We start from the raw sequence: 17,516 nt of genomic DNA, 5'->3' as shown, positions 1-17,516 counted from the left end.
CTGCTTTGAATTTTGTGTCTCCCTCTCTCTCGGTCCCTCCACTGATCATACCCACTCTCTCTTTCTCTTTCTCTCAAAAATAAACATTAAAAAAAATGTAAAGGGGAACAGTTCAGTACAGGTCATTTAGATCTACTCCAAACCACTTTAGGACTTCAGGTTAGCCACTGAAAGTGGGGTAGGGAACTCATGCCTTCTCCAGTCTCCTTCCTGAGCCCGAGCTTCACATATGGGTTGGAAGGAGCTAAAGGTGGAGAATTTAGGGTCTGAAGAACACCGTGAAGATGATGCACCAGGGGACTCACCCACATGGGGGGTTAGCAAACCCGGCTCTGCCCTTTACCTAGCTGGCTGATTGAAAAGGTGCTTATTTGGGGCCTGTTTACTCTGCTGGAAAAAAAAAAAAAAAAAAGGTCAGTGTAGGTCATCTAGAGTGTTTCTTGGGCTGAGAGGCTGGAGGAATCCTTGGGCAATTTGATCTCCCTACTAGGAAGTTTCTTCAGAACACAGCTCAGTTCTCCCTTCTGACTACCTACATTTCACCTGTGGTGTGGGAGAGGCCTGGCCCCAGAAGCATCTGCCAGTTACAAGATGTAGGACCAAGGCTTGATAACCATCCCTGGGGCAGATTTCCAGACTAAGATGTTCAACAGCTCTCTTTGAAGAGACAAACTTATTACTACCTAGATAACTGCACCAAAGATGGGTCCGCAAATGAGAGCAATGACATGTGAAGGGAGAACAATTAGTGTGCTAAGTGGTGCATTTAAACCATGGTGCATTTAACCAATCACATTTAGTCTTGCATCTGAAAACTATTTGCTTCATTATTAACCAATTCAGAGGCCCTGATGGAAGTGATATCAGATACCTAATGGGTTTTGAGGTTTTGGTAATTTTTTTTTTAATGTTTATTCATTTTTTTGAGAGACAGAGACAGACCCCAGTGGGGGAGGGGGACACAGAATCCCAAGAAAGCAGGCTCCAGACTCAGGGCTGTCAGCTCAGAGCCCCATGCTCTGCTCGAACCCACAAGCTGTGAAATCATAACCTGAGTCCAAGTCGGAGGCTTAACCGACTGAGCCACGGAGGCGCCCCGAGGTTTGGGTAAATTCTGAAGATATTACTTACTTAGTGTAGATGTGATCTCAAGGAAACCTCCTAACAGAGGAAAAATAAACCTTAAAAACGAGCACTGGGCTGTGCATTTTGCCTGGAAACGGCTGCCATTTTCTTGAACTAACAGTAAAAGTACTGTACGATGGGGATATGGGATTTGTTTCACGGGGTCGTTGTGGGGATAAATGGGATACCCTACATGAAAAGCCCTTGCATTGCGTACCCCAGCCCCCCAGCCCCTCCCCGACTCCCCAACTCCGGCCAGGAGCCTGCTCCAAGGCTTCCCCAGGAGAGCTGAGAACGTCTGTCTCAGTCAGTCTGGCACAAAATAGGTCCTCAATAAATATTTACCAAATGAACGAACGGTTGCCTGCTTTAGTCCTTTTGTTTAGTCACACTCTGGTTCTAAGCTCCTACAACGCAACCCAGGCCCCCGAATCCCGCCAGCTCCATCACAGTGCGGATGCAGGGTCAGGGGAAGGGGAAGGGAGGTAAAGAAATGAGCAAGGGCGGCCCCCGGACCCGACCCAGGAGGGGAGAAAAAGGAATCCTTAGAGGCGCGGGGCCAACAAAGAGCCAGACGCAGGCCAGCCCCACCGGGAAAACCCCGAAGCCCGGATCCGTAGTCAGGGCCGGCTCCCCGCGCGCGCCCGGCCGAGCGCGGTCCCCGTCCCGGGCCCGCACCCGCGGGCGCCTCCGGCCCCGCAGCCGCCGCTCGCCCAGCGGCTCCCGCCCCCGGGGCGGTGCCGGGAACACGCGGCGCCTCCGCCGGTCACGTGGGGGCCGCTCCGCCGGGCGGCGCTGCCGCTTCCCGATCGCGCCCTCCCAGCGCCGGGGACGCGGCGCTCGCGCTCCCGCCCGAGCCCGGGGAAAGCGGAGACAAGGAGGCGCCGCCGCCCCCTCCTCCCGGCTGCGCCCCGGCCCTGCGCCCGCAACATGCCGGCCGCGGAGCCGAGCGCCGCCCTCCTCCTGGAGCTCGCGGAGGCGACGACGCTGCCGGCCGCGGGGCCGCGGCTGCGAGGGTAGCGGGGCCGGAGTCGGCACCGAGGCGCCGCGAGGCGGGCAGAGCGGGAGGAGGAGCAGCAGGCATCTTCCGCGGCGCGGCGGGCGGCGGCCCTGCTGCCCCGGCGCGCCCATGGCCGGGGCGCGAGGAGAATGCGAGCTGCGCTGCCCGCCGGCCGCCGCCGCCTCCCCCCGCGCCGCGCGCTCGGCGCCCCCCGGAGCTGCTCGCGTCGCCGCCGCCGCCCCCCAGCTGCGGGCGCCCAGCCGCTGGCTGCGCTAGGACCCTCAGCCGCCGGTCGCCGAGGGCTGGTGGGAAGGGAGGGGCGAGAGGGCCCGGGAGACTGGCGCCCGCCCGGGCGCAGCGCGGCATGTAGCTGCGGGCGCCGGCGCGAGGGTGTCGGCCCGGGGCCCCGCCATGGCTGGGAAGGACAGTGGGAACCTGAAGACGGTGAGGCTGTGGCGGGACGCCGCCCTGCGCGCCAGGAAGCTGCGGAGCAACCTGCGCCAGCTCACCCTCAGCGCGGCCGGGGGCTGCCCGGGGGCCGGCGCCGAGCAGCTCGACTCCCCCGACGCCCCGCAGCTCGTGCTGCCGGCCAACATCGGGGACATTGAGGTGCTGAACCTGGGGAACAACGGCCTGGAGGAGGTGCCCGACGGGCTGGGCTCGGCGCTGGGCAGCCTGCGCGTCCTGGTCCTGCGCAGGAACCGCTTCGCCCGGCTGCCCCCGGCCGTGGCTGAGTTGGGCCACCACCTCACCGAGCTGGACGTGAGCCACAACCGGCTGACCGCCCTGGGCGCGGAGGTGGTGAGTGCCCTGCGGGAGCTGCGCAAGCTGAACCTCAGCCACAACCAGCTGCCCGCCCTGCCGGCCCAGCTGGGGGCCCTTGCCCACCTGGAGGAGCTGGACGTCAGCTTTAACCGGCTGGCGCACCTGCCCGACTCCCTCTCCTGCCTCTTCCGCCTGCGCACCCTCGACGTGGACCACAACCAGCTCACCGCTTTCCCGCGGCAGCTGCTGCAGCTGGCGGCCCTGGAGGAGCTGGACGTGTCCAGCAACCGGCTGCGGGGCCTACCTGAGGATATCAGTGCCCTGCGTGCCCTCAAGATCCTCTGGCTGAGCGGGGCCGAGCTTGGCACCCTGCCCAGCGGCTTCTGCGAGCTGGCCAGCCTGGAGAGCCTCATGCTGGACAACAACGGGCTGCAGGCTCTGCCCGCCCAGTTCAGCCGCCTGCAGCGACTCAAAATGCTCAACCTCTCCTCCAACCTCTTCGAGGAGTTCCCTGCCGCGTTGCTGCCCCTGGCTGGGCTGGAGGAGCTCTACCTTAGCCGCAACCAGCTCACCTCCGTGCCATCCCTCATCTCGGGCCTGGGCCGGCTGCTCACCCTCTGGCTGGATAACAACCGGATCCGCTACCTGCCCGACTCCATTGTGGAGCTGACCGGCCTGGAGGAGCTGGTGCTGCAAGGGAACCAGATCGCAGTGCTGCCGGACAACTTTGGCCAGCTCTCGAGGGTGGGCCTGTGGAAGATCAAGGACAACCCGCTGATCCAGCCCCCCTACGAGGTCTGTATGAAGGGGATCCCCTACATCGCAGCCTACCAGAAGGAGCTGGCTCATTCACAGCCGGCCGTGCAGCCCCGCCTCAAGCTGCTTCTGATGGGCCACAAGGCTGCGGGGAAGACCCTTCTCCGCCACTGCCTCACGGAGGAGAGAGTGGACGGAAACCAAGGAGGAGGGGACAAGGAGAAGAGCTACCCGCCTGCGGCTCCTTCTGTGAGCAAAGGCATCGAGGTGACCAGCTGGACGGCCGACGCTTCGCGGGGGCTGCGGTTCATTGTGTACGACTTAGCCGGGGATGAGAGTTACGAGGTGATCCAGCCCTTCTTCCTCTCCCCAGGAGCCCTTTATGTGCTGGTGGTGAACCTGGCCACCTACGAGCCGCCCCGCTTTCCCACCACCGTGGGCTCCTTCTTGCACCGGGTGGGGGCCCGCGTGCCTCACGCCGTGGTGTGCATCGTGGGCACGCACGCAGACTTGTGTGGGGAGCGGGAGCTGGAGGAGAAGTGCCTGGACATTCACCGCCAGATCGCCCTGCAGGAGAAGCACGACGCCGAGGGGCTGAGCCGGTTGGCTCGGGTGGTGGACGAGGCCCTGGCCCGGGACTTCGAGCTGCGCTCCGCCAGCCCCCACGCAGCCTACTACGGGGTTTCCGACAAGAACCTTCGGCGGCGCAAGGCCCACTTTCAGTACCTGCTCAACCACCGGCTGCAGATCCTCTCCCCGGTGTTGCCCGTTAGCTGCAGGGACCCTCGCCAGTTACAGCGCCTTCGGGACAAACTGCTCTCGGTCGCCGAGCACAGGGAAATCTTCCCCAATTTACACAGAGTGTTGCCTCGGTCCTGGCAGGTGCTGGAGGAACTGCATTTCCAGCCGCCCCAGGCGCAACGACTGTGGCTGAGCTGGTGGGACTCCGCTCGCCTGGGCCTGCAGGCGGGGCTGACCGAGGACCGGCTGCAGAGCGCCCTTTCCTACCTGCACGAGAGCGGCAAGCTGCTCTACTTCGAGGACAGCCCAGCCCTCAAGGAGCACGTCTTCCACAACCTCACCCGCCTCATCGACATCCTCAATGTCTTCTTCCAGCGGGATCCTTCCTTGCTGCTGCACAAGCTGCTTCTGGGGACCAGCGGCGAGGGTGAGGGCGAGGGGGAAAGTTCCCCACCGGCGGCGGCGCCCACCCCGGGCCAGGAACTGCTCCGGACCACCCAGCTCCATCACTATGTGGAGGGCTTTCTGCTTCATGGGCTCCTGCCAGCCCATGTCATTCGGTTGCTGCTGAAGCCTCATGTCCAGGCCCAGCAGGACTTTCAGCTGCTGCTGGAGCTGCTGGAGAAGATGGGACTCTGTTACTGCCTCAATAAACCCAAGGGCAAGCCTTTGAATGGGTCCACGGCCTGGTACAAGTTCCCATGCTATGTGCAGAATGACGTGCCCCACGCAGAGGCCTGGATCAACGGGACCAACCTGGCCGGACAGTCTTTTGTGGCCGAGCAGCTGCAGATTGAATACAGTTTTCCCTTTACCTTCCCGCCCGGGTTGTTTGCACGCTACAGCGTCCAGATCAACAGCCACGTGGTACACAGATCGGATGGTAAACTTCAGATCTTTGCATATAGAGGGAAGGTTCCTGTGGTGGTCAGTTACAGACCTGCCAAGGGGGTCTTGCAGCCAGACACTCTGTCCATTGCCAGCCATGCCTCGTTACCAAATATATGGACGGCGTGGCAAGCCATAACCCCCTTGGTAGAGGAACTGAATGTCCTACTTCAGGAATGGCCTGGACTGCACTACACCGTGCACATTCTCTGTTCTAAGTGCCTTAAGAGAGGGTCGCCCAATCCACACGCTTTCCCAGGTAAGTGGAGAGAAAGACGTGGCTCTTCTGTGGGTAAGTGGGGAGAGGGACGTGGCTCTTCTGTGGTAATGTTTTAAGGTGCATTTTTTGAAGATGCCGGTGTTTCGTTTGATCGACTGTTTGCTTAACCTCACAGTCTCTCCGGGAAAGTTTTTCAATGTGAATGCAGGGGGGTTTAGGGACGAGCAAAAGAGAAATACAGTCGCCAGTGTCATACTCTCCTAATAAAAAGACCCAGACCTCAGAAGCGGGTTCCAGGCCCACTGTTGGATTTTGGATCTCCTTTTCCCTTTTCCCAATTCAGCCTGCCTTCCATGGAAGGAATTTCAGGTGGTTGAACAGAAGACGGATAGCTTCATGCTGAGCCCTGGCTTATTGTGCATATTAGACACATCTCTACGGGGTGCTCGCGGCTTGAGATGTCATTGTCATCATCTTTGGTTTAAATTCAGCATAATCATAAAGTAAAAATTATCGCTCACTTTTCTTGGGAAATTCTAGAGAAGAATGTTTTGTAAATGGGGTGAATGATGGTTTAGTAAAGACAAAAAATTCAGTCTGTAATGCATGACTAAGTCCTGGGATCACTGTTGCCCAGCACACTCTAAGGCATGGAAGATAGATTACTGAAATCTCTGAGGGGAGTTTCCTCGGGTATTTCCTGCCAGTTTTGTGCTTTAGAGATGTCTAAAGGTTTGGTTTTTGCTAAGCGTTAGAGCTTTTTGGAAATACTTTGTGAGAGATGGAAGGGACAAAAGGCTGACAAGAGTTTTATGGGTTTTTTTTTTTTTTTCCTTTTTCTCTTTTGGGGACTGTTTTGCAATAGACGTTTTTCTGTTTTACTTTTTTAAAGCATTGTAGGTGAGTGGGAGGATTCCAGAACTGGTGGTGTGGGATTTTTTGAGCCTGGTTAATTGATACCCTGAGTCTTTAGCTGGGAATGTGTCCATTTTTCACACTGGAGCATTCTTTAAACAACTCCGGCTTTTGGGGAGCAGGTATGGTTAACAGCATTCCGGGCGTCGTAGGGACAAGCCCAGTGACAGCATCATGTCCAGTCCCCCCCCCCCTCAGTCTCCACCCCCAGGGTACATTGAGCTGTGATGAAATGGAAGACTGCATGCCATTCTGATCTTTGTCCTAGTCTGAATGCAGCTCCTAATAGTGTCAGGAAGCAATCGGACACCAATATTTCCAAAGGTAACCTCTTCCTGCTGCCCTAGATCTAGGCTGAGTTTAATTCTTCAGCCTGAAAAAAGCCACCGTATTCAGTTACCACCAGTCAATTGAGCTGTCCATTCGGAATGATTATCTGGTGTCATGTCATTGTCCGTGACTCTTCAGTTTGTTTTATATTTGCCTTGGTGCCTTCCTCATGAAAGCAAACACTTCTTTATTGTGTTACTGGATTGAAGAAAGTGGTTACGAGTTACATAGTCACAGAGTAGCTCATTGAAGGAGCTGCCCAAAGCTGATTCATAATCCAAAGACGAAGCGTTAATAAATCTGTTCCTATCAACAAAGGGGAAGACACAGGTTATTGGACAAGCAAAGCTCCGGGCAGGGGAGTTCCAGGAAATTTGAGGAGTAAACCACGAGGCCAGAATTTTTTCTTTTTTTTCTAACCTCAGATTTCCATTTTTTATTTTTAACAGTCATAAATTCCACAAGCAAAGCACGTACCGTGTGCCGGGCTACGGAAACCGAGAGCCCATTCTCTTGCTATTGTTTTGCCTGTGCGTCTTTCAAAGGAGGCACACCTGGTTTGCGATGTAGGCCGTAAGGAGAAGATGATTTTCTCAACGTAGAAAACAAATAAATGGTTGAAAACCATCGAATTGTATTATATATCGAGTAAGAGTAAATCATGAGTTGGTTTTGTGCTAGAGATTACGCACGTCTGGCTTATACATGGTCTGAGAACTAAGTTAATCTTTTTCGCTTCATTTAGGATTGTATTTCTTTGAAAAGTAGCAAAGGGCACAGAGTAGTGGAAAAAAAATGATTATGGGTACATTCATGACATTAAGAAGACAGAGAAGTAACCGTATGGTGACAGATGTTAACTAGACTTACTGCGGCCGATCATTTTGCAAGGGACGCAAACACTGAATTGTTACGTTGTTTACCTAAAACTAATACTGTGCGTTAAATACACCTCTAAGTAAATAAAAGAAGATGGGAAGAAACCCATTTTCCTCTTTCAGATTCTTCCGTGACAGCACTCATTTGATACTATTTGTTAACAATTCTGAAAGACTTGGGAAGAGCTGAGATAATAAATAACTAGAAGGCAATGTAGGAACAGAATTATAATGTTGGGTGCTCAGTTAGGGCATACGGTTAAAAATATGTTTGAGCCCCTAGGTTTTATTAAAATATATTTTAACTCAGCAGAAACTTTCTTTTATCTACTGGCAGCCCTCGAGTCTCTTTAAGAAGTCGTTTTGCATTTTAGAGAAGTTAAAACAATTTGTTACTTAGTTTTACATTCAGTTAAAGTGTCAAACTCCCCTGTAAAGTCTTAACAATTTTAGATAGGATGGTGTGACATTGAAGGAGAATGTTTTGTGGACCGTTTGCTTGTACGTGTGTGAGGCAATTTTAAGTGGTTAGTTTTTAAAATCAGTACTTTTTAATACAAATGACTTGATCAAAAATCTGTCAGAGGAATTTGAGACCCATCAGAATGAAGTTTAGTGGGGAAAAAAAGTCATTTATTGTTTTCAGTGGTGAAAGACTGGATTTTTAATTTTTTCAACTTTAGGACATTAAGTAGTAAATTACTGTCTCCCTTGATTTCATACAGAAGAAATGTAAAGTTGCACTACGATCTCTTAAAGTTTATTTTGGCGGGGAGGGGGAGGGGGGAGTCTGTTTTGGCCCTGTTCAATGTCAGTAGGGCATTGCATTTTCTGGCCTGAGCTGCACCAATGTCATTGACCTAGAGAGACATAATGCTGGATTTCTCTTTTCTGATTTTAGTTTACAAAAGAAATGTGATGTTTTGGAAAATCCTCAGCCAACAACCACTTGGCTTTAAAAGTTCTAGTGAGGGGCGCCTGGGTGGCGCAGTTGGTTAAGCGTCCGACTTCAGCCAGGTCACGATCTCGCGGTCCGGGAGTTCGAGCCCCGCGTCAGGCTCTGGGCTGATGGCTCAGAGCCTGGAGCCTGTTTCCGATTCTGTGTCTCCCTCTCTCTCTGCCCCTCCCCTGTTCATGCTCTGTCTCTGTCTGTCCCAAAAATAAATAAACGTTGAAAAAAAAAATTTAAAAAAAAAAAAAGTTCTAGTGAAAAAAAGATCCACTTACGTTGTTAGAGAGATTAGCTATGTATCTTATTTAAGATGAAAGCATTGGGGCACCTGGGTGGCTCAGTTGAGTGTCTGACTTCGCAACAGGTCACTATCTCACGGCTCCTGAGTTCGAGCCCCGCGTCAGGCTCTGTGCTGACAGCTCAGGGCCTAGAGCCTGCTTCGGATTCTGTGTCTCCCTTTCTCTATGCTCCTCCCCTGCATACGCTCTGTGTCTTTCTCTCCCTCAAAAATAAATAAACATTAAAAAATTTTTTTAATTAAAAAAGACAAAAGTGTTGAGTGACAAGAGATGCTTTTGGAAACTCGGAAGAGGTTAGATAGATCCTAAGTGTATGGTCACGTGTTGGCCCGCTTTCACCAGGTACTGACCTGCCAGAATCAGACAGCCAGGTTTCCTCCTCGTGACTTGGTGGGATGTTCTTGTCCTGGAGTGAAGTCTCTTCTTGTGGAATATTCATTCATGCTTTTGTTCTTTTCTACAGCATGCTATCCAAGCCAGGAGCACTGACTACTCCTTCAGTTGGATGATGCATGGCACATCGAGTAAGGTGTGGAAGCCAGGCTATAGGTCTGAGCAAGACTCTAGTCCCTTGAGAGTCTGTGCAAGTGGTTGAGTGAACGAGGTGCATTTTTAAATTGGAAGAGTGGGCCTTCGTGAGTTGAACTTGGTGTGAATGTAGTTTTTCACTAAATATCCTGTTCTCCAAATCATTAAAGGTCCTGTGTAGGAATAATTAGGAAGCAACCCAGGGCAGGAGACAGACTTCCCACCTGGTCGTCTTTATATTTGGTCTGTCTCATTCAGGCAGTGACCTGATGCCTTTCTCCGTCTCCTGAGTGCTTTGTGCCCCTGTTCTGTTTCTTGCACACTGTATACCTCTGAGGCATCCGGCGTATTCTGCCTTGCTCTGCTGGTGTTTCTGTATGTCACAAGATCTCTTTGATTAGGTTGTCCACTTGCTTCCTCTGAGCAGGACACCCGCCTGAGGCTTGGTGGCTTTTTGTGAGAGCCTCTCAGATGTTTGCTGAATGATTGTTTGGTCTTTTGTGAGAAATACCTTTTTTTTTTCTTTGTTATTCACGTACTCTGTCAAATTCCCAGGTGGCCCCCGTAGTAGTGATCATCTTGCTTTGTCCTGTGTCCCAACTTCCCTCCTCTGCCCCACAAACGTCCCTCTGGTGTTTCCATTGTGTCTGTATTACTGGTCTTTCCCTTGAATGGGCCCTTCATTGTGACCACTGAAGCAAAGGAGAATTCTTGCCTTATTATAGCTCAGTTTTAGAGTTACTGGAATCTGAGCATGACCTAGTTGTTTGGATTGAATTAGTCATTGTTTTTAATTTCACAAAGGTTATTAAATATCTTTTTAGTTTAGATTTATTAACATTGATGCCTCTTGGCTTTTATTTTGTGAACAGTCTTCTTTGAACTCTGGAGGGCTTTGTTTCATATAAAAATCAAAACCTTAATCATGGCAGTGGGAGAAAGAAATACCATGAAAAATAGAATTCAAAGACTTGAGAGGCCTTGGGAGTATTCAGATTATTTTAAGTATTAGGTGCTTCTTCTTTAAACCCTGGAACAGAATCTCAGGCCCATCTCTGCACAAGTAGTTTAGAATTTCCCTAGAGAAAGTATTTTTTATTCGTGAGCAGATGTTTTATGTCATATTCCGCTGTCTGCTCGTCTTACTCCCCAGTAAACCTCTTCTTTTTGTTCTTAGTCATTTACTTCATTTTAACACGCAAAAGGTCATCTTGGGGATTAGGTGAGAGAATGCGCTGAGGAAAACAGTTGTTTTCCTGTGTCTGTGGAGAAGTGAGGGAGGGGGCTTCTGTTCTATAATACAGGACAGGAGGGGTGCAGGCTGATATCGGGGTGAACATTTCTGGTTGCTTTCTCCATTCACCCATTAAGTCGCTTCTCTCCATGGAAACCTGTTTTGATTAAGGACCTGGTCATCCATCTAGTAGGATGCTGTTTTTAAAAAGCCAGGGCAGGTGCTGGCCTCCTCCCTCGCCCTCTCTTGGCTCCTGAGGCTTTGCAGTCCTGTGGCCCGGGGTGGAAAGGAGAGTGGCTCTGTGCTTCTGGGCAGAGCACCCTAGTAGGGTCTGCTTGGGGCAGGCCCGGGCATCTTGTTGCTCTCCCTGGTTCGGCCGCTCTGATTGCAAAACCAGTTCCCGGTGGTTGTCAGGTTGACGTTTCTCTGGGGACTGGCTACCTTCACTGTAATGCGTTGGGATGGGGAAGCCCCATTTTGGCCTGCATTCCCTAGTTATGCTCTAGCATCGAAGAAGCCGTCCCCTGATCCGTACTTGGCTTCTCACATCCGGGCAGCCGGTAGAACCCAGAGCAATCAGCAGGCGCCTCGGACAACCCCAGAACACATATGATGACGTGTTTTCTGTAAAGACTCTTCCTCCCATGTAAGGTATGGCGGTACATACCATGTAAGGTATGACAGAACCATATGGCTATGGTTCTGTCCCTTCCTCTGAGCTCTGACGTTTCCTGTGATGGCACAGCACTCCCGGACAGGGCCAGGTGCAAGGCTGAGACGGTTGAAGGTGTTCAATAGAGACTGATTACTTTTCAAGAACTCAAGAAACTCTAGTGTTCCATAATCGATTCCTTGGCGAGGTGCTTTTTTGGGTTGTTTATGATGTTCTGGGTCTTAAAGTGTGTATTTTAAGGTAAACGTATACCATTTTCCTGTGTGATGTTTCCGGCACCTGTATTCCTGCCTCCTAGCTCCTACAGGAATGGGGGAGGGGTGGGCATAGGAGCAGCTTACCGGGAGGTCAAGGTGAACAAGTGCAGCAGCCAGCTTCAGAAAGCCCTCTTCCACCCGATCTCACGTTTGCTCCCGTTGAGTCAGTGAGCCTTGCCCGTCCCCCCCCCAAGCGGACTGTTCCCTAACTCGCTCCTTCTGACTCACCCCCAGCCCCCCCTTGACATTGTCCTCTAGACAAAGTGTAGAAGGTGAGGAGAGTGCAGGTGTGGTGCTGGTCCAGGAAGGAAGACGTTTTCCATGGTTCGTACCAGCCGTTTGCCTTCTTCCACCGGCTGTTGCCTTTTCCATTCTGGGTTAGGGGTGCAGGTTTGAGTTCCTGGAAGGTGGAAGAGTTGCTGGCTGTGACGAAGGCAGATACGTTTCCGCGTGGACTGTGCTCTGGATAAGAACTCCCAGACCCCACTGCCCGCACGCCGCCGTGTTTGTGGAGAGGGAGGGGAAACGTCTTTAGTTATTTTCAGTTTGGGCACGGAATGCTTGAAAACATATTCTCGTCTTTCCTTTCTCAGTATACTCTCTTAGCTGAACATTCTGATACTTCGTTTCTTAAAGAGTAAATTGGTGAAAAACCATCAGCATCCTTTTTTTCTTTAGCCTTGTATTTCCAGAAGGCAAAGAATACAAAAGGAGAAGAAGGTTCCTGAGTTTGAGCCCCGTGTGGGGCTGTCTGCAGTCAGTGCAGAGCCCGCCCTCTGTCTCCCTCTGTCTCACCCTCCCCTGCTTGTGCTTCGTGTCTCTCAAAAATAAATATTAAGAAAAAAATCCACATAACAGGAAATTAACTCCTGTTAAGTGAACAGTCCATGGCATTTAGTGCATTCACGTGGTTGTGGCCCCCACATGGGAGGTCAAGTGCTTCCGGAGACAAGGAGCAGGTGAGGTTGCTGGCTTCCTTCCTGGGCAAATGGACTGGAAATTCTCTTGCCAGGTTCTTTGTAGCAACTTTACTTTTAAGGCACGAATTGAGGAGAATAGGGCTTTTTAGGCCAGGCTCTGAGATGCCACGTTGATGAACATCTAACATGGTTGCATCCGGAATCCTCTTACTTGGCGTCAGGGAGAGGAAGAAAGTAGTTCCTGGGCCTTCCGGTCTGTTCTGTGGCATTTGTGATCTCATGGGGTCTGACGATAAAGAACACATAGAAGAGGAGCGCCCCTAAGTACTGTGCAATCACGGTCTTCTGTGCAGTGCTGTTTCTCTACAGAAATTTTGAGTAGCGCTCTGGAACAATTTGCAGAACCATAGGCAGATATGAGTTAAGGAGATGGATTGGAAGGAGACAAAAATTAGGTTATTAGCAGATTAGACGGCCAAGTGTACTGTAAGTTTATTAGCCGGATTCTGTCATTAATCACTTGAAGACCTGCTGTGTACAGAAGTCTGTACCGAAATAGGAGTTGGAGGAGAATAAAATAAGTATGTGGCCTAGGCCATGGGGAACTGAGGTGGGGTTTTGGGCTGATTTATTTATTTTGAGAGAGAGAGAGTGGGGGAGGGACAGAGAGGGAGAGAGTGAATCCCAAGCAGGCTCCACACTGTCAGCACAGAGCCCAACGCGGGGCTCAAACTCACAAACCGTGAGATCATGATCGGAGCCAAAACCAAGAGTCGGATGCTTAACCCACTGAGCCACCTTGGCACCCCGGTTGATACAATTTTTGATTCTCCTGTATATGGAATCAGACTCCATGTGGAGAAATTCATTTGCTGGTTTGAATCATTACTGAGAAGAAGAACCTGGCTTTTGATTTTTCCAGAAGAAAAATGTGATTGTACTGACAGAAAAATGTCCTCATACTTTGAATTTGCTTGGCAGAGAGGAGTAGGTGGAGAGTAATGCCCGAGCCATTCTCTTCAGTTGACTTCCAGTTTGGATCACTCGTTTGCAAGAAATTGCAGGCAGATCTGGAGAGGATGCTGAAAAAAGACAATGCATGGTACCCGAGGCTTTCTAAAAACTTTGAAAACAAATCTGCTTTTCTGAGGAAGAATAATGGCTCCTCATCAGGGACCTTCACATCTCTGAGTCGTTTATGGATTTGCTTCCTTTTGAGAGAGATCAAAGTGATCAGTCATTTCTGACACCAAAGATTTATGAACACCGACTCTGAAGACGGTGCAAATTAAATGGGATGCTGCTATAGTAAAAATATATGGCTGCTGCTTATAGGTTTCTTTGTTGGAGGATGCTTTGTTGAGGCGGTTTTCTGTTGTCAGCATGTTAAATGTTGAGAGAATTAAAGAGTTAATTTTCTTAGATCCTCTCCCCCTTTAAAATGAAGGACTTATAGTAGTACCATGTTACAGGGGTAGCGAATTTAGGGGGAGTAGAGCAAAGCTCTTTCTTTACTTTTCTTCTTCTTCTTTTTTTTTAGGGAGAGTTTTAAAAAATAGTAATGGAGAGAGAAAATAAAATCAGAAAAATGATATTTCTTTTTTTATATAAAATTTTTTCAATGTTTATTTTTGAGAGAGAGAGAGAGAGAGAGAGAATGAGAGAACAAGCAGGGGAGGGGCAGAGAGAGAGGGAGACACAGAATCTGAAGCAGGCTTCAGGCTCTGAGCTGTCAGCACAGAGCCCGATGTGGGGCTCGAACCCACGAACCCTGAAATCATGACCTGAGCTGACATCGGTCGCTTAACTGACTGAGCCACCCAGGTGCCCCAGAAAAATTCTGTTTCTCCCAGGGTCTGTTGTTTGATTTAGCAACTTTTTTTGTTGTTTTAGTAAGATTTTTATTTTTCATGCCATAAAGGCTATCATTGTATTAATCATCACGCCAGACTTTCTAAGGGGACAAGGTCGGAAGCCCCTGAGATGCAGGCCCTCTCTTGAGTTCCCACCTGTTCTAGAGAGAGTGCTAAGTGCTTCTAATGGGTGATCTCATTTAATCCTCCCAGCAACCCTGGGGGGTAGGTGTTATCACTGTCCTCATGTGCAGGTGGAGAAACTGAGGCTTAGAAAGTTAGTGACTGCCCCAGAGTGAGAGTGCTCTGGGGTTTCAGCCCTGACCTTCTGCTCCTACCCTCTGTCCTGCTCTGGTCCTAGGGTTAGGCTGCTGACTGTCTTCCAGCATGCACGGACCCCCCTCTTCTCCCCTCTTTCCTGGATGCCCCATCCTGTAGCACTGAGTGCTGGGCCTGTGGGGTCTGCTAATGCATGGGACCTGCCCTTGGTAAAATCAGCAGAGGTCACAGTCAGGTGCTGGGGAGAGGTGGGGTCTCAGAGAGGGGTTCCCAAAAGGACCACAGTGCAGGTGAGCGTTTAAAGGGTGATTTCCAGTTAACCACATGAAGGAGTGGGGGAGGGTATTTCAAATTAGAATGGGATTTAAAAAGTTGGGGGTGGAGGGTGATACAGAGTTCAGCGTGCCATGCCTGGGGATGGGCATGTGTGCACGAAAGCACTTAGCCGTCTTATTAAGGAAGAGGCTTCTTTATTTAAGTCACACATATGAACTGATAAGTTTGCTGGTGACCATGGCTGGTCCAAATGTTAGAGTTTTGGAAGCATCGTTCCTATTCCATCAGGCAGGGCTGTGTTCAGAGTATGGAAGAGCTTTATGGCTGGAGAATGGCAGGGTCATTTCAAATGACTTGCTCAGACTTATAATCAAGTTGTTGCTGGGCCGACAGAACACCTGTCCTGGGGATCCACGTCTGAGCGTGCCACTGGTTACTTTCTCCAGGTCTGAGAACCGGCAGGAAAAGAGAGTTGGTTATTCTAACAGCCAGATGGCCTCATGCCTCCATAATCCCTGGAAATGTATCCGAGAACACCGATTTTCCTTCCTCTTAGTCTTAACCATAACAGATTCTGCAGTAGAGGCAAATTGGGCTGTAACACAATTAGCATTTGATTGTGGACTGAATTTCAGTATCTTACCTTTGTGTTTTTTTGGGACATCACAGGCTGAAAATATTTTTATGAATTTTGCAGTAATGGAATGCTGTATTCCGTGCATTTCATTTGTTTAGACACCACTCCCCACACTCTGACAGTATTTTCTCCCATGTTACATTGTAATCCTTCAACTTTCCTTGCCTCTTAATTGATCAGAATATACTCAGTTACATTTTAATTGGAATCCTAGGAAGTGCAAGATACTTTAAATGTTTGATTTATATTTTGTTCATATTTACTTTATATTTTGACTTGAAATACCTGAATTTCCTGTGGCATTTAAAATTTTTTTTTTTACGTTTTATTTATTTTTGAGACAGGGAGAGACAAAGCATGAACAGAGGAGGGTCAGAGAGAGGGAGAAACACAGAATCTGAAACAGGCTCCAGGCTCTGAGCTGTCAGCACAAAGCCCGACGCGGGGCTCGAACTCACAGACTGTGAGATCATGACCTGAGCCGAAGTCGGACGCTTAACCGACTGAGCCACCTAGGCACCCCTCCTGTGGCATTTTAAAATGGAAGCCTTGCAATACGGTGGTTAGATGCAAGGGCCCTTGAGTAGATGTCTGCTTTGGAATCCCTGTTCCCCCACCAGTTAGCTGTGTGATTTGGGGCATCATTATAGTCTCTGTGTCACAGGGTGGTTCTGAGATTGGGTTAGTACATGTAAAATGCCTAAAACAATGCTTGACGTATGGCAAGAGCTCAATAGATGTTAGCTGCTGCTACTGTTTCTGCACTTATTCTAGAAAGCACAAGTCTAAACATATATTTGGAAATCTCATTAGCTGTGGATGAAATTCCCCTTTTTGGGGGGAAGGAGTGTAAGTATAGCACAATCCCTGTTCATAAACACTGTATGCTCTTTTGAACATGCTTTTTTCCCCTTTATTAAAACATACAGATTTGAGGGGTAAAGGGGAAAAAATTCGATATTGTGACTGATATCTAATATAATTATTTAACACAAGTTACTCTCTTTTTAGCCCCCTTCCTTTTTTTTAAGTTGATGTATTTATTTTAGAGAGGGCGCATGTGCACAGGCATGCATGAGAGCTGGGTAGGGGCAGAGAGAGAGAGACAGAGGGAGAGAGAGAATCCCAAGCAGGCTCCTTACTGTCAGCGCAGAGCTCAATTCAGGCCAGTCTCACCAACCATGAGATCATGACCTGAGCCGAAACCAAGAGTTGGACGCTTAACCAACTGAGCCACCCAGGTGTCCCAGTTTTTCCCCCTTAATTTTCAATTTATTAAAATATGTAGCTGTAATCACACTGTATAAATAATTTAAATATTGTTTTTTTAACCTAAGTAAGCGGTCGTGAATATGGTTTCATATTATTGGTATCTATGTGATAATTACAAATGCTTGCATAACAATACATCAAGGGGATTTTTACCTTTGTTAATTTCACCACTGGACTCTTAAGTTGTTTCAAGTTTTTGTTGTTAGGAGTAATTCTCTGATGACTACATTTCGAGTAATTCTCTGATGACTGTATTTCTTTATAAAAGCTCTTTCTTATTCGGGCAGTAATCCCCAGAGTGGAATCATTGAGTCAAAGGCGAGGAATGTCTAAGGTCCAGTACATGTCACACTGCTTCCCACGAGGGGCCACAGTTCATTCTCATACCTGCTGAGGACACCAGATTGATCTCACTGTACATCCTCAGTATTGGGTATCGTCTTAAAAATGCACTAACATTTGATGGAAGACAATGTCTCACTGATGGTCAAAACTTTATTTCATGAATATGAATGTTTTCCTCTCTGAATGTTGCCTAATTGTGTTGCTTCTTTTGTGAATTGTTTAATAATATCTTTCAGCATCAGCTTAGTGGTATTTTTATTTTTCTGATTTTAATCACAGTGATTTCTTATTTCTTATAATTACAGGCTTCAATTTATATGAACTCTTTATACATGTTAAATATAATAACCTTTTACTATCACACATAAGGTAT

The 17,516-nt window shown here is 49.4% G+C and overlaps 1 protein-coding gene across 5 annotated transcripts in view; it reads left to right on the top strand.

Moving 5' to 3' along the window:
* Positions 1-2,396: 2,396 nt before the first annotated feature.
* The window catches only part of MFHAS1 (multifunctional ROCO family signaling regulator 1), a 101,211-nt gene continuing 86,091 nt past the window's right edge, over positions 2,397-17,516 (top strand). For all 5 annotated transcript variants that reach the window (XM_023252425.2, XM_023252426.2, XM_023252428.2 and 2 more), the window contains exon 1: positions 2,397-5,534. In XM_023252425.2, coding sequence (XP_023108193.2) covers positions 2,537-5,534 — 2,998 coding nt within the window. In that variant the 5' untranslated portion in view covers positions 2,397-2,536. The remainder of the gene's footprint in view (positions 5,535-17,516) is intronic.

Source organism: Felis catus, chromosome B1 (assembly GCF_018350175.1).
Source record: "Felis catus isolate Fca126 chromosome B1, F.catus_Fca126_mat1.0, whole genome shotgun sequence".
In the NCBI taxonomy this organism is placed as follows: domain Eukaryota; kingdom Metazoa; phylum Chordata; class Mammalia; order Carnivora; family Felidae; genus Felis; species Felis catus.
This window is presented reverse-complemented; position numbering and strand designations above follow the sequence as displayed.